Source organism: Syngnathus acus, chromosome 9 (genome assembly GCF_901709675.1).
Source record: "Syngnathus acus chromosome 9, fSynAcu1.2, whole genome shotgun sequence".
NCBI lineage: Eukaryota > Metazoa > Chordata > Actinopteri > Syngnathiformes > Syngnathidae > Syngnathus > Syngnathus acus.
The window spans coordinates 11,070,767-11,094,105 of record NC_051094.1 but is presented as its reverse complement, the minus strand read 5'-3'; the positions used below and the strand labels follow the sequence as shown (position 1 = coordinate 11,094,105).

Below are 23,339 nucleotides of genomic sequence, written 5' to 3'. Positions count from 1 at the left end.
TTGGGGGGAATTAAGAGCAGCATAGGTGGATGTCAGTGAGAAGTGGACTAAACAAATCGACAGTGCCTGTTCCTGTGTGTTATCGGCATGTGAGCTGAGCTGTCATGCCCAAATGGGCCTTGCGAACAGCGCCACCAAAACACAAGTGTTTGCCACTCCTCAGATCTCCCTGCTGTTCTATCCCACCCAAGCAGCACCAAATGTACTGTGTGTGTGTGTGCGTGTGTGTGTGTGTGTGTGTGTGCGTGTGTGTGTGTGTGTGTTAATATGCACATGGATACACTGTAGACTGTCAACCCTTACCCGACTTTCTCTGTAGCGTTGTCCACCTGTTGCCAAAGGGACTCACTCATACACACACACACACACACACACACACACACACACACACACACACACACACACACACACACACACACACACACACACACACACACACACACACTCTATATGCCCCTCTTTCCTATGTGATAGGCCCCAGAATTAACATAATTTACCATAACAAAGGTCAAATAAGAGAAGTGTCATGAAGTTTCATAAAAGATAGCATGAATACAGTACATACGTACAAATGACATGACATTCTGTTTTGTTGTCCTCTTTCTCTAAGGTGCTGTCTTGTCACATTAGAGCATTATAAAGGCCGTTGCTGGTCAGTCAGGGATTGACGCCTTGTGATGAGTAACTGTCCAAAGGATTAAGGATAACAATGTAGCGTTAATAACGTTAATAAGTGTCTGAGTCGGGGGGACTGCGAGGGGGCCCAGTGTCAGTCTAGACAGCATAGCCTCTGATGTGCCAAAACAAGACCCCCACAAAGGCCGGTTTTATTTCTGTTATACCACATAGCGTCTTCCTTCAATGCTACTATGTTTGCTCGTCTCAGTTTTCTTTCTTCAAGGCAACTCTACACGATGAAATCATTTTGATAAACTATCATCTGATGCACGTAAACACACGTATACACACAAGTGACATTTCATACCTCTTCTAGAAATACATTCCAATCATGTGTTTGCTTTATGAAGCTAATTAATAACACGCTCCTAAGTATTATTCATTGTGCTAACAATAAATATGTAAAAATACTTGAATAAAAGAATAGAAGGGGGATAACAACTCATTCCACTACATTTCAATTTAAGCCAGCTCACAGTACACTGTAATTCAAACAGTGATAGACTGCAAAAGTGGCTTTTGCAGGAATTTTCTGCATTAGACACTGTTTGGCCTTTGTTTACTATGAGACCATTTAAATAATAATAACTTCATAAAATGTAAGACCAACTTTAGGCAGATGAAGTACCATGTGCAGCAGAACATGACATCAGGGCAAGTGTGAGTCATGTAACCAAAGGTAGCAACTAGGCAGATTATTACATTACATTTTTTTATGATTTAAACATTGGGGGAAACAACTGACCACAATAGCACCTTGGGCAGCCAGGGATGTCCAATGCCAGTTACATTTACTGGCTGTCCATTTCCCCACGCTTTTGACAAGCTTACAGGTAGACCTTGAAACGGCAATTTTTGTGACCTTTAGAACAGCCGCAAAAACATAGCCAGCCAATCGCAGGTCAACATTTAAATGTTGTTATCGTAATCATCATTCAAATCTTTGTTTGAGCCTCAAATTGTTTTCTTTCTTTGACTGTGATGAATTTCCTTTTTCCTGATAGGGTCCAAATAAATTACAAATGAAAAAGGTTAGAGTAAACCATAAACATCAAACATGTGTGAGAAAAAAGAGAAAAAACCCAGAAAATTCACCAGGGGAAAAAAGAAATGGCACATGAGATGCTGGACACTGACATTTTGTGGAAGATTTATTTTTGTTCCCAAATAAATGTATTTTTTTCAGACATACTAGTCTTACAATACTAGCGCTACACACAAGTGACATCTTACTTTTCCTCCCCATTTGCAAAAAAGCTGCAGGAATGGGAGCTCTGTTAGAAAACATCCTTTTATAGTACATGTTCAAACATCACAATGAACTTGTAGTTCTTTGGTTGTATTGTTACGCTAAGTGATTATCCATCCATTTGAAGAAGAGACCAGACAGCCTCTTCATGCATAGTAATGATTAGTGTCGCCGGTTATAATTTAAGCTCGAGATGCTGCTTCCGAAGACAGCGGCGCCTTGGCCAGACCTGAATGTACTGGCCATGCGTCGCCTCCGGATGCGCTTGCTCTGGGCTCATCATCCCTTAGGACACAAAGATCCTCTTCACACGCTTCTCTATCCAGTCCATTGTGAAGCCCTCTTGCTCCAGGCCTAAATGCAGCTTCTGTCACCGCGGCTGGCCGCAGAAGCTACTTCAGCTGCTTGGGGCACTCAGGTGCTCATGTCCCCATTCTAAGTCACCAAAGGTTAATAAGGCTGGATTAACTTTTCTGCAGCTGAGCCTTAATGGGGCTTTCATCCATTGTATTTTCTGATAAATGTACACTGGGCCCAGCTGTATCCTCACCAGACCGTGTACAAACAGACATCAACAGCTTCAAAATGGCATAGTACCAATTTTTTACAATAGCTCGGAGTGCTTATGAAGTTATATAAGTAAGAAAGCAACATTTGTGTTTCAATGTCCACGAGCAAAGGGTAAAGCTCACCTCCTTGGATGTTGAAGCCATGCCAGTGACCTGCTGCCACCTGTCGGACAAATGGTAAAACGACAATAACGTCTCCAGGATGCCCTCTACAAGAAAGGGTGAGTGATGCGGTTGTACCAATGTACTGTAGGATTGGAGGCAATTATTTGCTGATACAGGTGAATACATTTGTGATAGTCAAGATTAGGAGGTAAGACATTTGTCCGTACACAGAACATTTCATTGAGTACGTTTGCCACCAAATTAAAAGACTATATTTGGTCCCAGTCTAAACAGAGTAAATTTTACACTTGGAAGAGAATAAAATTTTCAGAGGTAACTTTACTATTTGTACTGTGTACATTTACATAATAAAATTGGTGAAGATGCTTTGAGAATAATTGTCAATTTTTGTCTATGTGAAGCCCTTTGAGACTGCTTGTGATTTAGGGCTATACAAATAAACTTGACTTGACTTGAATTATTTTTTACATAGTCATCTTTACTTTCCTCTAATTGAGTTGAATGTAAACAGAGCGGGAGTGAATCAGAGTACATACATGAGGCTCTCATCAGTGTAACATGATCGTAGGAGTTCAGTTAAGTTAAAAAGTTAAGCTAAGTTGTCTAGGGCTTTATGCCCCTGGCAGAGTCACGCATGGCAAACAAGTCCTAAGTGAGGCAATAGACAGAGCATGTCTCATAGACCCCTTATGATGATCACTAGCATTGGCTCACGTTTTCCCTTGCCCGGTGGTGAGTCCCCGGGGCCCCTCTTTAGAGCAAGACCTGAATGTGGGCTTCGATGTGGCCAGGCCTGCACCCATGGGGCCGAGCCCAGCACAGCCCAAAATGACAACGTGGGACCACTTCCCATGGGCTCACCACCTGTACGAGTGGCCAAAGGGGTCGGTTGCCCTGTGAGCTGGTCGGCGGCCAAAGGGACCTGGCAGTCCCATCCTCGGCTACAGAAGCTGGCCCTTGGGACATGAAATGTTACCAATCTTGTAGGGAAGGAGCCTGGGCTTATGTTCTTACTAGATCTAGTCAGATTTGGCCCCACACAGTTTTGGCTCTGGTACCAGTCCTCTTGAGAGGGGTTGGACTCTCTTCCACTTTAAAGTTGGCCCCTTCAATTTCACTGATAGACCTTTCCATAAGGAAGAAGATTCTATGCATTCTGAGGTGGGCTCTCATCGCTGAGATAGAACTCACGGAGATGTTTAAAAAGATCCTTAGTGGGAAAAGCTCCTTGCTAAAGTCTATTCAGGAGTACTGGAGGAGAAGGTCCCTCGGCTATGGTCATGACGAAAAGAAAAAAATTCCAGATATAAGCGGCTGAAATCAATTTCCTCTGCAGGGTATCTGGGATCTCCCTTTGCTATAAGGTGAGAAGTTTTGTTGGAAGAAGCAGAGGAAGATGAGATCATTTAGCATCACTCTTTAATATCACAACATTGCTGACCACATAATCTACGCACCAATTGCAGTTACATGTTTACAACAATATCAGGTCATTGTTTATATTTGTTTTTGTAGTGACCCTAACTTCAATAAATGGGCAGCCAATATCTTTCAGTTGAATCACCTTCCTACTTTTGATTTTGGCCCAACAGTTTTTTTGCCCTTGTGCAATGGGGGCAAACTGGAGGGAAAGGCTTGCGAATCTGGTAGGACTTGCTGCCCGTTGAAGAGACCCCCGGCTCTCTCAGCACAATTCGAGAGTTTTCCACCTTTGAGGAGCTCAGAGTCTCTGATCTTGCACGTGGGCCCACAATGACGGGCGGGGAAGTCTTGGGAATGATGGTGGTCATGGTCCGGGTCAAGGCTCGCCCTCTCTTAGACAAAGTAGGCCCTGAAGGCTTCTGTTTCTTGTCTTGTCCTTTGCTCTCTTGTTGGTCTTTGAGGGGTGCCCTTTGAATCTTACGTTCCAAGTCTTTTAAGGACTGCTCAGTATAGGCCCGCATCTCAGTGCGCACTTGTGAAAGCTGCTCTTCAAACTCATTCCTTAGAGCCTTTTTAGTGTCTTCAAGCTTCTTTTCAAAAACAGCACACAATGCTTCGTCTCTCAGATTTGCGTCACCCTCGCTCTCACCCGTAACGTGTTCTTCCTCCGCCCGACACATGCTCTGCTCCGAAGACTGTTTGTCTTTGAGTTGGTTCACCAATTCAGTTATGCTCCCCTTCGAGGCCTTCACCGCCACTTGTGATCTGATCTGGCTTCGTACCTGCTGGAAAACAGACTGCACCTTTGACTGCGTCTTCTTGTCTGCAGCGTCACCACATTCATCCACGCTTTCACCATCCGGACCATCCATGTTGAGCCACTCCTCGGGTTCTTGGACACTGATCTGTATCTGAGGGTTCATCTTTGCTGATGGTTCACTCATGTCTATCGTTGCCGCTTTGACATGTTCTCTTTTACGACTATGTGAGTAGTGCTGGCGAGGGAGGGGTCTAAGTGTCTCTGTTTTTCCTGAGAGAGGCTAGATACTCTGGGGATTGGCACTGCAGTTTTGTCTAAAACAGTATGATACATTAAAATATTAAGACAAATCAAACGAACAACCACTAAAAATTTGGTTAGCGCTTTCCTTTACTAAAATATAGATCATATGCTATTAAACGAGTGACCCTTTTGGATATGTAATGACTCCATCCATTGTGTAGTGTTTGCATCCCATGACAGCAGATGGCCTCCAGGTAACAATGGGGAAAACAAAGATCCCCGGGGGCGGGGGGGTGCTGTAAAGGGAACACTGGGCTTGATTTGTGGCGGTTTTATTTGAGGTACATGATATCACGTATATGGTGTTTTGTCAGTGGCATCAACAACACGAAAATACTGGTCTCATCGTCATTTGTCACGGTTCTAAATGGACATGCCTGAGTGTATGTTACGTAGAGTGCTAAATTGAAGTAAATGCCAACAACAGACTTTAAATGGAATCATTTTTATGAGGGTAATGCAACAGTCAGACTGGAGTTTCTCTGCCTTCTTCTAATTTGATGGTTACTTTGCAGGATTTAGGTTGGGTTACAGGTGAGTAAAGTATGGGATTAAAATGACAATAGTGCCATGACAACATTAATGGAGACAAAAGATAAAGATGCAACATAAATCAGAGATGGATTGGTATTAATGAGCATTAATGAGATATTATTTACTTAGTAATCACTGCAAGAACATACTGAGTGTGAATTATTTTTGCTTTTAATAATTTATGTTAACATCTAACCCGAAAAGCTCATTTTATGTCTTAAATTTGAGATGGTTTTTTTTTTTAATCGACCATTATAATTTTTTTGTTGTTTTTCAATTTAGATTAGGAGCACAGTGGGCTTTTGAACAGAGGAGTGAGCTCCCAGCGAGCCAATGAGAGCCCTGAACAAGTGAACCTCCTCTTGCCACTAAACACTAACACATGGACATAAGTTTCTAAAAATCTTGGCTGAAACTCTAAACCTGTATGTACAAACTTTTTTTTTCCTGTCACCTCTGGAGCCAGTTGTGTGTTAGTTAGCATGTTTGTATTATAACGAATGTAAATTAATTCAATGTTAATTAATTCCATCACCACATTTCTGTTTAATCGTTGTAACATTTTTTTCTGACTATTGTTTGTTTGTTTGATTGATTGTTTTTTTTGTTTTTTGTTTACTGGTTTGGATTGAGTGTAGTGTATGTCAACATGATTTTTGTCATCATTGTATAACATAGCGGGTACCCCCCAAACATCTGTACTTGGCCTTATCTCCACCTCCTCCTCCTCCCCTTCTTAAACCTCCCCCTCACCGTATGGGAATGTCCTTGGAACATTTTTGTCAATTTTTCAATTCAGAGATTAATTCTGATGTGGAAAGATCAGCAGGGACAACATGGTGAGTTATTTTAGATACCTTGTTAAAAAACAAAGTAAAATGCATGAATGAAAAATCTTTAATTTTCACACAAATGGGACCTTTTAATATTACTTAATTTGCTATTGTATATTATAGTCATTTTCGGTTTTTATAATAATTTTCACACAAGTGTGACTTTTTAGTATGACTCAATTTGCTATTGTTTTTATAATAATTTTGTTTTTTGTTCTGTTTGCAGACAACATATACCGACAAAGGCGAGAAGGTAGGAAAATGAATTTGACTACGCATTTCAAATTCACTATTTATTCTTCTGTTTTCTTGTCTACAGCATGAGCAAGGACAGTTCCTTTGCTTTGACCACGTGACATTCTGGGTTGGGAATGCAAAACAGGTATGCTATGTCAGAACTTCTTTCACCCAATGTAGCCTAAATAAAAATTAGAAGTAGCAGTGACCAGTAAATGTTTTTTGTAATTTGGTTTCAAATAATTATTTGATTTTTTTTTAGTGTGTTATTGGTCGATAAAATAACAGATGGACAGGAATTTTTTTTATTTGGCGAGTGCATGGGTATCTATCATTTTTATTATGATTATTAAAGTAAAATTAAGATGACATATATTTTCTTGGTAAATAGTAGTACACTATGAATGTGAATATTTATGTTGATGTGAATTTAACAAGGTTTTGAGGACTTTCTTTTGAGTAAACTCAAATTGGGACCAATTTTTCACACATTTGGTTTTGGTCAATATAGCTTGCAACACGATTGGTTCTCTTAAGGGGTGGGACCCGGGGCACCCCGAAGATAAAGTCACAAATCAAAATGCATTCCTTCACCTAACCTCACCTACTGCCAGCAGATGGCGCAACCTGTCAATTTCGAAACACGGTTGTTGACTTTCCCTCAAATCAACCACAAATCCTCCTTTCAATAGGCTGCGTCATATTACTGCAACAAACTGGGATTCGAACCATTTGCTTACCAAGGCTTGGAGACAGGCCGTCGAGATGTAGTGTCCCATGCAGTCAAACAAAGAAAGGTAAGGAGATTTTGGAGTACAGGATACATCATCAGCCCTGAAATAATGACAAGAAATGCAATCAATAAAACAGGATCCACAGTAAATTAAAAAGCATTTAATTACACACAATATTAGTCATGGTTGAAATCGGTTATTTGTGCCCTGATGATTGTTTTGTGTTTCTCACAGATCATATATGTTTTCTCATCTGCTCTCAATCCTGGAAACCAAGGTATATAACCGACAAAAAAAAAAAAATCACTCTGTCGTACTGAAGCCAACTGTGACGATTAGCGAATGTTGCACAGGCCTGAATGTTGATTTTGCATCAGGGTTCGGTCAAGGCCGCTAACAGTAGCAAAGACGTTCGCCAGATATTTGCAAAAGGTTTTAATACTCGACAACAGTAGATAATGTTCAAAATGTCTTTGCAACAAGAAAAATTGTTTGCAGCCTTTTAGCACCCCTGACAAAATTCCAACATTTGCAGCATACACAAACCAGCTCAGTGAGATACTGGCTTGAGAATGACGAACAATTGCAAGTGTTTTTGAACGCAGCGAATTTTTACTTTATTTTACTCATTTTCATTAAATTTGCATAAATTACATTTACTCCCTCAAGTGGCACAGATTTTTATGAGCTAACATGTTTTCATCAAAACAAATATGTGGCTATGAATGCAATGAAATTGTATTGTTTTGCACCTTTACACTCAGCAAAAGTTCCTTATAATTTGATTCACCAAATTCAAAGTTTAATATTGTCCTTTTGATTTTTATTTGTACTATTTCTCAGAGATAGGCGCTCATTTAGTAAAGCATGGGGATGGTGTGAAAGATGTTGCATTTGCGGTGGAGAACTGTGACTTCTTGGTGCAGGTAACACAACAATCTTACCAGGGAGTGGCTTGACTTTAAACTGAATGAAAACTGATATTAAACAGAAAGCCAAAGAGCGAGGAGCTACGATTGTAAAAGAGCCCTACACCCTGGAGGACAAGCATGGTAAAGTCAGACTTGCTGTGCTGCAAACAGTAAGTGAACAAACCATTCTCGAAGTGAAATAATATAAAATCATTCGGTAGCCTAACAAATTTGCTTGTTATGCAACAGTACGGTGACACCACTCACACATTTGTGGAGAGAGCAGGATATAGGGGGCTGTTTCTGCCAGGCTTCCAGCCACCTCTATTTAAGGACCCCTTGTTACCCACCTTGTGAGTATCCCTCATTTGTCATGCTGCGTAAACCATTTGCTCAAATGTGTTGAAATGTTTAAATGACCTCACTTTTGACCTTCTACTACAGACCAGAGGGAAAACTGAGCTTCATTGATCACGTTGTGGGAAACCAACCAGAAGAGGAGATGGTTTCAGTGGTGGAATGGTGACTATTGTTTATTTTAAAGAATGCTGTGTTTAGAGGTTCTGTCACGGTAGAAGAATTATACCTTGAGAACTATAAGTGTTACCACAGTCTGTCTGAAACTTACACAACTGGTTCTTTTGGTGCACATGAGGGATCAGCATGACTTAGCATTTTTTCTCTCAAGGGCCCTCCAATGGATCGCCACATCTGGACCGCATTTTAGTCTGTAACGACCAAGGCCGTTCTCTAAACGAAGCTGGTGATTGGTAGACTGCTAGTCGGGGAGGAGAGGCGGCTGCATATTTTGAAGGCATGAACCTCATGACATGACTGCTTGCTGTCATTTGGGTCATCATGGTTGTAGGAGGAGAGAATTTTACAGATGATGCACATGACTAATTCGAGGAGGAAAGCAAAACAAACTCGTTAATACAGTATGTTGGGGCTGACCTAACAATGTGCTCTTTTGATACTGATTCATCACCCAAAAGGTACCGGAAGAACCTTCTTTTTCACCGCTTCTGGTCAGTGGACGACAAGCAGTTGCAAACAGAGTTCAGTGCCCTGCGCTCCATTGTGGTGGCCAACTATGAAGAGACTGTAAAGATGCCCATCAATGAGCCTGCCATAGGCAAGAGGAAGTCTCAAATTCAGGTTTGTTGTGTAATCTGAACCAGTCAAATTACTTATTGTATATGATTACATTGACTTCTGCCTATTATATGATTATGTACTATATCTCACCATTACAGGAGTATGTGGAGTACTACGGAGGTGCTGGCGTGCAGCACATTGCCATGAACACATCAGATATTATAACAGCAGTAGGTCTTTGAAAACAAGAGTGGGTGCATTCCAGAATTGGAGAAAAAATTTTTTGTCCCCCTCATGAAATTATTATAGTTTATAAATGAATGACTGAATGGATAAATGAATGGCTAAATTAATAAAAGATAAAATTAGCTATCCAGAAATCACACAACAGCTACTGTTGCCTACATTTTTCTGTAATTCTAGAATGACCTCAGGCTTTTAGCAATGTTGCATTGTAAAGGGTGCAAAAATAAAACTTATATGATTTACATCTTTGCAGATCCGCAACCTAAAACAGCGTGGAGCAGAGTTTATGTCGGTGCCCGACACATACTACAACCAACTGAGGGAAAACTTAAAACACTCCAAGGTGAAAATTGCAGAAGACCTGGATGTCCTGCAGGTAGCTTCACATATTACATTTTCAGGACCATTTTGGAGAATGTGCCAACACAATTGCCACTTAACACACTATGCAGGAGCTGAAGATCCTGGTGGACTATGATGACAATGGCTACTTACTTCAGATCTTTACCAAGCCAGTTCAGGACCGGCCCACTGTCTTCTTGGAAGTCATTCAAAGACATAATCACCAGGTTAGGACACTTATGGGTAGATGACTCGATAGCGCTGGCGTCAGATGGAATCCTCATATTTCCAAAATCATTACATTTCAGGAGACCCCAAAAATGGCATGATGCGATTAGCATTGCAAAAAGAGCAAGCCATTTTCAGCACTTTAGACTGTTCAATAATTTGTAAAAATAATAATAACAGTAACACCTATAGTGTGGAATGGTATACAATTCTGAGAAAATATTAAATTCACCAAAATGTGACTGTTTAGGTCCGACGTCAGCAATGTGTATGAATGACAGTACCATGTACTTAAATTTGTATATGTTCATTCCACAGGGCTTTGGTGCGGGAAACTTCAAATCTCTTTTTGAAGCCATCGAAGCGGACCAACATGCCAGAGGAAATCTGACCGTTCTCATACCCAATGGTGTGTCCAAGAGTATGTGAGCCTAGATTTATATTTGTGGGCCTTCAAACAATCTAATGTAAAATCTATGACCAATTCTGGCTGTTAAATATATTGTACAAGTAAGGTAGAGAACCAAACACACATGCAGTTACTTACTTGACTCTTTCAAGCCTATTGTTTGATTACAATTTCGTGTTTACTCATTTGTAATGTTTCATTTTTTAACAAATTTACACGAAGCTCAAGTCAAGGAAAACAAATTTCAATTTGAAGTTCTCATAACTGAAAATGTGTGCTATACTTTGCATAATAAATTGATAATTCATAGTACAAGATGTGATATTTGTATGACTGCAACTGTTAAACAGCAGTTGTCATATACCAGGGGTTTTCAACTGGTTTTGTCCAAGGGACCACCATAATAACCAAGAAGCAACTCGTTTTGGCGGAATATTATTTTATTTTGCAACGAAGTAAGATAGACCTATGCAGGCTATTTATTTGCGTCTGTATGTCTATTTTGGGAATCTCAGCTACATTTGACATAATTTGAATGGGTAAATGATTCACAAAATTAGCTGGAAAATAAATAAAGTCTAAATAATTAATCCATTTTATTTTAAAAATGTTACAATTATTTTCCATTTCCAATTTTGCGGACCACCTGCAATACCGAAACGAACCACTAGAGGGCCGCGGACCACCGGTTGACAATCCCTGCCGTATACTGTCCATGTTACTGTGATGTAAAACCAAAGATAACCTCTCATAACATGCATTTATAAAGTTTTTCCAACGAGACTGTACACCATGTACATTAAATATAAAGGCAGTCAATTTACATTTACCATAAAAGTTTAGCGTTCTCTTCCCTCATACTTCATCATACAATAGCTTACGTGCTGGATAGGAAAGTTCACTTGGTCTGCTTCGTGCATCTCAGGTTATTTTTAACCTTCAAGACAGCAGCTGGAAATGCCTAATAGTTATTTATGAGGCACATCTTCAGTGTCTGTTTGTACAGTACCTGAGGCAGTGTGGGCTCTTATATAAGCTATAAGACTCTCCAGATGGAATCAGTTCAAAGAGCCCCGACAGCTTTCAGAGCCACACAAACAAGGAATTTTTGTGTCCTCAATGGGAAACTTGTAGTCGTACGTGATTTCTTCATTGATGCTGATTGGCTGCCGCGAGTATATCACTATCTTCTTTTGAGACTCCACAGTGATGATCTTCGCATAACAGTTTGGCTGTAAGACCATCACAATTTGATTTTTAAATGAAATGACAAACCCAGCAGAAGCAAGTCATACTCACACTGCAGCTATGGTTGATGAATCTGGATAAATTCCCGCATTTTGTGGCATCGATGATGGTGTTCTGATCGACCCGGAACAAATAGCTGCTTCCGATGCCTGCTTCCTCATATCTACGCTCTCTCATGTCAGCAATATTCTGAGTGAAACAACATACAAATGAATTCATTTAACAAGAGCAATGTTCACAATCATTCTATGTTTCCTTCTTAGAGATGCTTTGCCAGTCCTTTACTATAGTAACCTTCATTAAGTTAAAAGCATGCTCTTGATTGCTGTGGTCACAAGAACAGAAAGGGTTGGTTGCACATAATTATTTTTCCTCACCTGTCTGATAATTTGGCCGACATACTCAATCACCATCTCATCTGCTGCTATGGCCTCCATGGCAAACAGACCCCAATCATGGATGGGACTTGGACTGAAACGAATCCTCTTCTTTCGGAACTGAAAGATGATAATAATTTTTTTTTTAAATCCGACATAAAATTTGTAATGCTTTGTTTGATTAAAAACAAAATCCTAAATCTTGAATTACCATATCGTCCTATAATTAACAGATAATGTGTGATGTAAAAATAATGGACAAATATATTCTTTATTAGACTAGCATGAGCCCCGCTTTATTCAACGTCGTGGGTGGTTAGTGTAACTGCGATTCACTTCACAAACCTTGAGTTGGTTGAACTTGACGAGGTCACTATCGCAGCTAAAAGATGACAGCAGACGGCGCTGTTCTGACCTGAAGTCTGATCCGGCCCGAAGTGCAGTAGGCTGTATCTGAAGTTCCTGCATGGGCACAGCAAGCTTATGTTACACACTGTGATGAACGACATCCTGCTCCTCACACTTCACTGTGTTGAATACCTGAGCGCTTGCTGATGAAAGCTCAATGGTTCTTTCTTGTTTGAGGTATTCAAGTTTATCCCTCCAGTTGATTTTGTAGAAACCCTCACTGCGGGCTGAGCCTGTAATGTGCTTCTGTTGCCATGACTGGTGTCCTACATTCTCTTCTATAACTTTAGTCAGTGAGCATCAGTTAAGAACTTGAAACACAAACTGAGCCATGAGTAATTTCATAACGCGGAACCAAATACATACAGCACACGGAAAAGCAGACAAAATCTTGACTTGCTATATGACTGCATGCTCACAACAAATTTGGAAGTGAAAAGGATATGAGGATGAGGTATCCAAAGGGCATCACTAAGCCAGCTACACTCATCTTCCCGCTCTTGCAGCCTTTCGTAAGTGCACCTGAGCAGTCTCTCATCCTCTTGATCCAGACCGTCCCTCCATATACTGTGAAGTATCCTCCGTTCCTCGCACTCTGAACGCCACTTGGGAGGACTGGGACGAGAGAAGTAGTGGCTCCTCCAACGCCTTTTTGTTCGCTTCCACCATTTACGCCTCATTTTTGTTTCTCTCCTGCTTCCGTTGTAGAAGAGACCAGGCATGTTCTCCAGTCTTTGCAGAGGTATCACTCTCACATCTGACCATGTTCTCACTCCTCCGCCATCAGATGAAGACTCAGAAAGGTCACATGGAGATGACATTCCAAGGAATTTGTCACATTGTGAGATGTTCTCAATGTCAGTCTTTCTTCTGTGGATGAAGGATCTTCGTGGTAGAAAGATATCTCTTCCAGGGGTATTTGGTGGTAATATAAATGGACTACTAAACAGTGATGAATGAGCCGATGGTTTTCTAAAATGTAAGTATGTTTCCCCGGTATCTTCCGGTATAATGCGCTCATACCCTGGACTTGTTGAGACCCTCACGCCACTGTTAGGACTCCAAGCACTTGTGTCTTCTCTACCTGGAGTTTTGGGTGTTTCCTGGAATAACAAAGCCGTGTCTGATGATGGATGTAACTCACTGATCGTTCGAGAGAGATTGTCATCTTCTGATTCTTCACTTCCTAATTGAGAGGCTATCTCCTTGCCTGGGGTCTGTGGTCGTCCCACCTCCATCACAACTGGAGATGTTGGTTTGCTTCTGATAAAAAGTTCAAGGTCACTGTCCAAAAGGCAGCCAGTAGGAGTGAGAGGCCTCAAGGTGTACTCCGGAGATCCCGAGTTCCATTTACGCCTCTCCATGTCAAATTCAAGAGCCACTGCTGCACAGACAAGACAAATGCATCACAGAATTTTATGTTGTCTATTCAGATAATTATTTCAGTGTTCGTAGATCATTACCTTGAAGTCCAGGATGTGATGAAGGCTGTAGCGCCATCATTGCATGTTCTTGGTGCATGTACTCATTTTCCTCTGCTTTCTCCCTATTAGATGGATCTGACAAGTCATGGAGTTCTAGCTGAGCACCAGGCGTGAGTGGGGCTGAGGGTGTCACAGGGGGCTCAACCTCCACCGACTCCTCATCTGATGATATTACTACACACTTCAAACCTTCACCATTCTTTTTGTTCTCTTCTAAATCAACATTATCATCATCTTCAGAGCTGAAGTCACAGTAGGATGAGTTCTCTGAGCTCTCTGAAGTAAAAGAGTCCGGGGAGTCCCAGTCGGATGAGCAAACCTCCGAGGAGCTGCACTCTGAATATTAGTCAACAAAAGCGTAGTAAAATGTGGTAAGCATTCTGAAAGGTAGCAATAACACATGCAAAACATTTTTACATACCACTGCTGAAGGAGAGAGCGTCACTAAGAACTGGACAGGTGTCTTCAGCCTCCCTGTGTTTTTCAGACACCGTCTCTTTTTCTTTATGATTGTCATCAACATTGCTGGCATGATCATTTCCGTCACACTGAGATACAGATATGTTATTCTCCTCAATGTGTGTTACGTTTGTCAAATTTCAATTTAGTAGGGCTATAAGTCAAATTACTGTACAACATTTTTGTTTGTGACTTTTTCATAATTGTTGTTTCAAACTGAGAGATGGCTTCGCTTTATAGTATACAAAATCTACTAATTTTATGAGCTGCTTGTGGAAGGCTATTTTTATAAATCAAAAATGCCATATTATTAGTGAAACCTCTTAAATTTATGAAAATCTACATACATGTCAATTTTAATTTATTTCAACCCCATTGTAGTGGTGCATAAACAAAATCTTAACATCTCGATATATTATTTTCATAAACATTTTCTTTTATCCCTTTGTATAAAACTTTTCTACAAAATCTATATGTGTTTTACCAGTACATGAGCACCTTTACTGTATGCTTTTGGAAATACACTAGGGAGAAAAACAATTACAGGATTCATTAATGATTGCTTTTCATGTGACTTGTTATTTACCAAAATGTGTACTTCATCTTCTATAGGCCCAGCCTGTTCCTCTTTGGCTGTTGCAATTTCCCTTTGCGCGGCGGCTTGATGTATCTTGTATTCTTCCATTCTGTCATCATCATCACTATCAAGATCAAGCGGTCTTGCATGTCTCCGTTTACGTCTTTCAAATGTTGGTTTCAACATATCGTCCTCGTGGGTTCCGTCTAAAAGTAACACATGAAAAAGGTACTGCCACTCCAACAGTCGTTGAATGAATTTATTTGAAACAAATCTTACCTTTCATTGTAGGGTTGTCCCCTTTTTTCTTCTTAATCTGCATTGCAAAACATTTTCTTCAATGTTCAATCTTGGTGTTTTATTGCAACTCTTGCTTACCTTGAAGGTGGGAAGGGGAGGCTTCTTGTGCTCGCCAGCGATGTGATTCAGAGGATTTATACAATTGGTCTTCTTATCATTTAAGGGCACAACTGATTGCTTTGGTAGATAAAATAGAATATTGAGTTAAAAGAAGTGTACTGTATATGGTGAATGTAAAAACTATGAAACATTTACCTTTGTTTTCTTCTCTTGATTGTCCCACCAGACTTCAAACACCTTGAACGCCACTCCCTCAATCATTCTGCGAGTGAGGTCTCTCTTAATAATCGACTTCAGTTCATCCATGAGCACATCTAAAACTTTTTCCACTGTGAGTTTATGAGGGTTTTCCCTCATCAGTGAGTAGTCTGGTGGTGGAACTAGAGGGTTGGTACGAGGAAAAGGTGAAGTGGCCCAGGGTGGTGCAGGAGGCGGCAAAGAAGGTTGGGGTACCGGGAAGTTAGAAGGTGGTGGAATGTGGATGTTGCTGTGATGGCCTGGAGGGAGGCTCCAGCCTGGAGGTGGAACGGGAATGGTGCCATTTGGGAGGCGGGGTGGGACAGGGGGAAATGAAGGAATGGGGAAACACAAAGGGATAAGTGGTAGATGATGGCCTGCGGATGGGATGGCAAGTGGATGTTTGGACTGATGACTAAAAGATGGTGTCAATGTTTCACCGTTTATTTCATCTACATTGGATAAGTGGACCTCCTGAAAGAGACAAGAAGAGATCTAAGCGATCTGATGAATAAAAAGCTCACAAAAATTATAATTTCTTTTATAAATGCTTTTGTGATTAAGAACATAATTACCTTTTGGCTTGGTGCCTTTTCAGCATTTGTCTTAATGTTTCCATCTTGGCTTTCACCAGCTTTTATGAAATCAAATGGAGAAGGACTCTCTTTATCTCTTTGGGATGTAAGAAAAAAAACAGCTTGGGAGGTTTCATCCTCTTCAAGGAATGGCGTAGGATTAACCTCTTCCAAAGTCTTGTTTGGGTCATTTGAGGGTGGGGAGTTCTGCAGTGGATATGGTGAGGTCGGGCTGTCCTGACCGAACACATCAGCTATTGAAGAATTCCCATGGAAAGTATCTGAACTCTGGCTGTTTGTCAGCAAATGTTGTATTCGGGCATCCAATGTCTCTGATTCTGGCTGAGGGTTTCTTGGAATAAAGTTCACCAGTGGTGACTGAGGTAACTCTTCAATGCATGCATGACTGTCAGGTGGGGAAGTCACGTCTAAATGCTTGTTGGCTTCCAAGTTGATGCTCAAGATGCTCAAAGAGGTTATAGGTAACGCTTTTGAGCTAGTTGCGATCACATTCCTCGACTCTGGACCAGGGGATAAAAGTTCGAAAGAATGCTTTGCATGTTTCTGAGCAAATGCGATTTTGGTTTTCCGCCATGGTGCAAGCTTCTGCTTGCTATTCAGGGTAAATGGTCGGAGGGAATTTTGAGGTTGGCCGTTCTTTAAATATGAATTTCCCTCAGAGACTTCAGTGGTTCCCCAGTGAAACCTTGCCAATTTATGACAGCAAAACTCTCTTCTGACTGGTTTGGGAACACTGTAAGTTGGGTGCTCCCCCTGGAGGATTGGAGTGCCTTGAAGACTGGAGTAGCATGAGTCAAGGGAGAGAGGAGTTGCAGAAAAGCAAGGAGTGCGCGGGGTTCCCTGTGAATAAGGAGTCAGCCCAGAGCTACAAGGTGTATCCCGACTAATACTGGAATATGCTGTGTCGAGAGAGAGTGGAGTAGTGAGGCTGCTTGGGCTTCCTTCTCCCTGTGGGGCTGAATTGCACTGCAAGAAATAGGTAAACAAATTTTACATTGTGTCACAGTGCTATAATAATAGCTTAAGTCTTTTTTTATTTTTCAGAAAACACTAAAAACTGAAAAAAAAAAGAATGTTGTATTCATTAGTACAATTAATAATTGTGCATTTTCAACATGTGGGTATAGGCAATTTTAGCAGAGGAGGCCAGCATCATAAGAAAATGACTAAGGCAAAAAAATAAAAATTATTATTATAATTAATTAATTATTAAATTATCATTCTTATTATAATTATCAGTCAAGAATTTGGGATACAAACATTTTGCATCTGATGTTTTCATTTGACAAAGTTGTCTTTTTGTCATTGTAGTAGCCACAATACTTTCTTTCCCTCGTTGGTTAGTTGATTTCAAATCTGTATAGAACGCTCGCTATTTTCTAAAAATAAAAAAATAAAACCAAACAGTAGTTGCACTGGATGTTAGCAAATACTGCACATACCAGTAAATTGTCGATTAAGTTTTGGAGACTTTGGTCACTGCTTCCTACTGGTAAGCTGCATGGTGTGTAGATGCCATGAAAGAGCAGTTTGAGGTAGCGCACTCTGTTTTTACCTGTTGAATGACACCCGACATAGTATAAAGCTTAACAATATCTCATATTTATACCCTTTAACATATAGGCTATACAAAGTGAAAAAGCCTTCGTACCTTTTGGATCCATTTCCACGTGGATAACATTACCCATCACTGATGTTTGATTAAGGTGATGAACGGTGTCCTTAGCAGCCCTCACAGTGTCAAAAACAACTTTGGCAACCCCTGAATGCTTTTTGTTCTTTGGATTGTAGAAAATTTCCACTTCTTCAGTGTGGCCATATTTATTACACATATTAGTTAGGAAGGCTATGTTTACATTGTCATTCAGCCTGCAAAATGTCACTTCTTTGGGAGGAATGGGCCCAATGTAAAACTCATCTATCTGAAAGGACACAAACAGAGAATAACATGTGAATAGACTTGTTATTAACACGGTAATTATCGTGCCGTAAAGACTACCTTAAATCTGGGAACCGAAAGGTCACTCTTGACGCATTTGCTCCACATGCGGCAGATGCGTGGATCTTTCACTGAATCCACTGGAAACAAACCCAAGTCATCAACCTGATGTTGGAAAACAATGCACTTGTGATGGGTTTGTTCGTGGCGTGCGAGTACAATACTGAACATTTTGAAACGCTCACGGGAATGTTGAAGTCGTGCCCATCATAGCGGTACACTTTGTAGAGTCCTTTTGTTAAAGCGGGATCAATCATCAATTTGAAACTTCTCCAGGGTTGACGCGATGATTTTCTCCCTAAAACGTGTTTTTCGCTTTCCATTACATTCGTCCAAACCTGTAATTATGAGAAATATAGTACGTCGGGGATTGTAAAACTGCAACTGTCGTATATTGTACACGCCCCGACAGGTGATGCGGTGATGGAGACAGCATCAGATGCTTGTCTCTACTCACACGAATCGTACTTGAAATAAGCGTTCACATCAAACCCAAATAAATTATATTAACATCTTACCTATGCTTGCAATCTTTGATGGAGCAACATTCTCTGCTTGTATGTTTTTTTTCAACCAGGTGTAGACTGCGTTCAGTGAGTTGTCCAGGTTGGCATACAGATCCATCCGCCATTAGTAAAATAGTTCCAGGCGGAGGAGCACATTGAGGAACCAACAAGCAAGTGACTGCCTAGACCAGTGATTCCCAACATTGTCTTTTTTTTTTAGTTTTTCTTTGAGATGTATCAAACCGTCTCTCACTGACACTGTCAGAGTGGCATACAATAATCCTATAATGTGTATAACAGTAGTTTGCAGTGATATCTAACTGCACTGCATCATACTGATCTAATAAATTCAGTATTTATATTACAAATTATATTTGTAGACTGAATATATCCTAAAATAAATTATGTATGGATTATGAATGCAATGTAAATACAACAGACCCTTATATAATACTAATAATAATAATACAAATAAAAGCATTTTTATGCTTATTAATTGGTGTAATGCTGAGTCAGTTGGTGAGATACCAAATTAATAATTTGTGTTGATCAGATTTTAACACTGCTGGGTCAAAAAATGCACCATGAAAACAAAAAACCCAGTGATTTTTTAAACAAATTGTTTATGTGACCGCCACTGTCCCCCTTGATGTGGTCTTCTGCAATGAAGGTGAAAAAAAATGGCTAAACTTACTGTCGCACTTCAAAGTGTCTTTAGTTTTCTGTCTCTCTCTCTCTCTCTCTCTCTCTCTCTCTCTCTCTCTCTCTCTGAGTTGTTACATAATATACACTGGCAGGATCACTTAAAGCACAGACCAGCGTACATGTCTTTTCTCAAAACACAAGACAGAAAGAATCTTAAGTTTAAAACACAGCACATCAACCAGCAAGTAAACATGAAGGTTGTTTTTGTATGACCAGCCCACTAAATCTAAGGTCTTCAATTCTTTTCCAACATGGCTGACAAAACCTTGTCCAAAAAAGGTAACCTGCTATGGCACTAAAGGTGTTACCACAGTATGGAACCTTCACATCAAATCATAAGGCGTGTGATCTTGTCCTCTCCAAAAGGTCATCATGATAATCTGCAAGAATATAATTAATGTTTGGACAGTGCATGATGTGATTCTTAGACACAGTCCTGTTCTTGAATTCTAACACCATATAAGGAATTAGTGGTAGTATAAAGTGGTCAAGTAACATAAAATGTGTTTTATTTTGAAATTGGCAACAAACCCCACCTTGATACAGCTCATAGGATATGCTGCAGTGTCACCTTACATAGTAAAACACGTTCATGGATACTTTGTATATACAATACCATCAGTTGAATAAATAAACCACAAAAGTCAACTTATGGAACAGAGCAGTTATCTGTTATAAACAAGGCACAATAGGTGAGCTGAGAGGCTCTTTGATTGTCACATGACCCAGTAAATGGTATTTATATCTGCATACTCGCATGCATGTACCGTATGTCTCATTTCAGCATATCCATTGGCTTTGGGCCCCCACACCCTCCCCCAATAAAATATTTTGGGGATTCAAAACAAAATGAAAAACACTAACATAATTCAACATGTGCCACAGGACAATAATACTTGTAAGATTTCCAACATGTGAGCATGCTAAAGCATGTAAACTATCAACATTTCCAACATGCGAGCAAAAGCATGTTAACTATCAACTAAGACGCATTCACCAAATAAACTTCAACACAAAATAATCTTGAATGCAGTTAAACCCAAAGCTCCAGTGTGGTCAACTAAAAGATGCATCATTATGACAGGTATTTTTTTTTTCTTCTGTTGCACGTGAGCAGGATTATGCAAACACTTTGTCACGAATGTCCGTTAGGTGATATGTGTGCATATGCGATTTCATGCAACTATGTGAATTCAGAGATTTGCTTTAAACCGTTCTTTTCTAACAGAGATGGCAACAAATTCTAACTGTGAATTTTTGGTCATATAAAATTGGCAATATTTCCTTTAATCAAAAAAAATTACTACATTGATTACGTTGAACCATAATAATTCCTCCATACGAGTTTGGCATACATTGGTAGGTGCTAGAGAAATAAATCAGCACGAGTCATGTTTTCATGCTGAATAATATGCAAGAAAACGTCAACAGGAAATCATTAAACCTTCAGTGCCCGAAAGATAAAAAGGACTATATAAGCACTGTCCACAAAAAAATAATTTCACAGCAAAAGCACTGCAGAATGTCCCCTGCTATTGCAAGTAAGCAAAGCAAATGAATCAAGCAAAATGGTCAACAGCCTTCAAGTCCTCATTTTCCATCCTGTGGTCCAGTTGGTTCTGCAGCCGAATAACTTGCTCGAGTTCTCGAATCTGCCGGTCCGTTTTGTGACTGACGAGTGTGCGATAAAAGTGAACGGCGAACACAATAAAAACCAACCCAAAAGGCACCATGATGGAAGTGGAAGCGATGGCTGCAGCTCGGCCAGAACTAATGGTGGTGTCATTTGTTTCCGTGTTCGTCTTCAGGGGTAAAAACTTGACCCAGCAGAGGAGCATCACCTCTGTGAGGAAGAGAAGTGTGCCGATGACAGTGGAAAAAGCCCAAGCCAGTTCAATGTGACGGTGCATGCGCTCATGGGGAGACTCGTTCACCGAATTGAGGTTGTGAACATTGCTGACTGCCTCGAGATTAGGGAGGATGCAGGTGCTAATCATGAGTGCAAAAAGGTGCACTGCAACTAGCACTGTTGTGCACACACTAAAGGCTATCAGCAACCCTGGAGGATAATCAAAGTCATTTTCCAGCTGCACCTCCACCATGGCAACCTAGGAAAATTGACATATAGCAAATCATAATCATATTCATCATCATCATCATCGTCATCATCACAATGCAGTTCACGGATAGCATTCAGGACTATGATTAACCAGTTCCGTAACAGTTTTGGATGTGCATCAATGTGCTTTAAATAAAACGCTACTAAATCAGCTTCCTGAGTCTTGCACATTTTAGATGAGCAAAGTTGAGCGAATAGAGAATGGATGAGCATTTAAGACACCAGACAGGTACTATACAATAAACTCAATTGCTTGTATTTGTAAACATACATGTTGTTTTGAAGACAAAACTTTTTAAAACGATTTAACTCGGCCAGTATAGATTGTAATGACACTATGATGTGAAAAAGCAAATTGGTTTTGTGTGAGGGTACTACAGTAAAAGTGTGCTAGTTTTTTCGTGGTCCAAAAAAAAAAAAAAGGATAAGACCAGAAAGAAATTGCTGACACGAAAACATTCAGACTCAAGCATTGGTATTGAAAATAAAATGGGTAATGGGACAAAGTTCAGATGTTCTCTTCATCCTGATGTTTCTGGTCCACACCACAGAGAGCTTGGTACCAAGCTGGAGAAGGGAGTGTTTGAATTGATACCATTAATAGCCAACATGAAAAAAAACAATGAATTATTTTAGAGTGCTTAGCTGCAATAATACTTCATGGAGGGACAAAGTCTCATTTCATTGTTTACAAGCACCAATTTTGCAGCTTTCAGCATCACAATCCGGCCAAATACCCTATCCATACATCTGTGTCTGTTTTTAACATTTTATGCCATGCTTTGCTTACACCTAACATCTGTTTATTGTCCATTTACTCCGGCATATGTGTGAAACCAAGTTACTTGACGATGCAGGTTGCGTGACCTGTTTTGTTTCCTGCTAGTAATTACAGTCCATACACACAAAGACTAACGAGGTCATTGTGGAAACGTGTTTAGGCGGAGAGCGGGCCTGCACAGGGACAAGACCTTGAAAACACCCGTGCGCGTCTGTCTTAGTGCAGTGGAACCATGTTACTCTTCCAGGAAGCAAAGACGCTATTTAAAAAAAATAAAAAAAACTTACCATTGCAAACCCCGACAAAAGAGCTGAAGTGCGGCTGGCAGCTTTCAACTTGGCCCGACTCAGGTACAATTTTCTCCATGAGAGAGCCTGCATGGAATGTTCGTTCAAACTCATTCCGAAGTTCCGAAGTTTAAGTCTGGATCAGAATTAGACTTGACGAGCAGGCTTTCCTGTGCGTTAAAAGCTGCAGTAACACAAAAGACGGAAGCAAAGCGAGTAGTGTCGCAGAAGAGAGTGCAAGAACAGGAACAGGAACAGAGAGAGAGCTATCCGACCATGGTAAAACTTCCCTGTAACAGCTGACTGTCAGAAACATGAGCTACTGTACCCACAATTCAATGCAGTGCAGAGCTGGACAAGAAGGACCCCTAGCGTCCGCACAATGAAAAATAAAAGGCAATGTTTGAAAAGTGACTGCAGGATCAAAACATATTTGCAAATCAATCAGTGTTCAATCTGATTGGCACTGCGGAATTAATTTTGAGACATTCATAATTAGTTTGTGGTTGAAATTTAA

The 23,339-nt window shown here is 40.4% G+C and overlaps 3 protein-coding genes across 3 annotated transcripts; 1 reads left to right on the top strand and 2 right to left on the bottom strand.

Moving 5' to 3' along the window:
* The first annotated feature begins 6,285 nt into the window (after positions 1–6,285).
* hpdb (4-hydroxyphenylpyruvate dioxygenase b) lies at positions 6,286–10,991 on the top strand. Its single transcript, XM_037259225.1, has 14 exons — positions 6,286–6,480; positions 6,701–6,727; positions 6,794–6,856; positions 7,404–7,508; positions 7,680–7,722; positions 8,289–8,371; positions 8,437–8,526; positions 8,606–8,709; positions 8,801–8,878; positions 9,352–9,514; positions 9,613–9,684; positions 9,954–10,076; positions 10,153–10,269; positions 10,589–10,991. Exons 1-14 carry the CDS (start codon positions 6,478–6,480, stop codon positions 10,697–10,699), a joined length of 1,182 nt encoding a protein of 393 aa, XP_037115120.1. The 5' UTR covers positions 6,286–6,477; the 3' UTR covers positions 10,700–10,991.
* A 110-nt stretch (positions 10,992–11,101) lies between these two features.
* LOC119127453 (histone-lysine N-methyltransferase SETD1B-A-like) lies at positions 11,102–18,755 on the bottom strand. The gene is given in 17 exon segments (XM_037259394.1): positions 11,102–11,911; positions 11,979–12,116; positions 12,305–12,424; positions 12,650–12,997; positions 13,132–14,096; positions 14,176–14,532; positions 14,618–14,744; positions 15,242–15,438; positions 15,512–15,548; positions 15,611–15,709; positions 15,788–16,303; positions 16,405–16,968; positions 17,146–17,391; positions 17,868–17,980; positions 18,077–18,347; positions 18,425–18,529; positions 18,610–18,755. Coding segments are annotated over 17 exon segments (4,515 nt in total). The 5' UTR covers positions 18,748–18,755; the 3' UTR covers positions 11,102–11,737.
* Positions 18,756–20,122: 1,367 nt separating this feature from the next.
* LOC119127344 (calcium release-activated calcium channel protein 1-like) lies at positions 20,123–23,138 on the bottom strand. Its single transcript, XM_037259226.1, has 2 exons — positions 22,823–23,138; positions 20,123–21,743 (listed from the first exon to the last, which is right to left on the bottom strand). Exons 1-2 carry the CDS (start codon positions 22,934–22,936, stop codon positions 21,195–21,197), a joined length of 663 nt encoding a protein of 220 aa, XP_037115121.1. The 5' UTR covers positions 22,937–23,138; the 3' UTR covers positions 20,123–21,194.
* Positions 23,139–23,339: the final 201 nt, after the last annotated feature.

Coding starts and splice junctions, on each gene's coding strand:
- hpdb (XM_037259225.1), top strand. Junction 6,728..6,793: donor ATACCGACAAAGGCGAGAAG/GTAGGAAAATGA, acceptor TCTTGTCTACAG/CATGAGCAAGGACAGTTCCT. Junction 7,509..7,679: donor ATGCAGTCAAACAAAGAAAG/GTAAGGAGATTT, acceptor TGTTTCTCACAG/ATCATATATGTTTTCTCATC.
- LOC119127344 (XM_037259226.1), bottom strand. CDS start 22,936: ATGAGTTTGAACGAACATTCCATGCAGGCTCTCTCATGGAGAAAATTG. Junction 21,744..22,822: donor TTTTGTCGGGGTTTGCAATG/GTAAGTTTTTTT, acceptor CAATTTTCCTAG/GTTGCCATGGTGGAGGTGCA.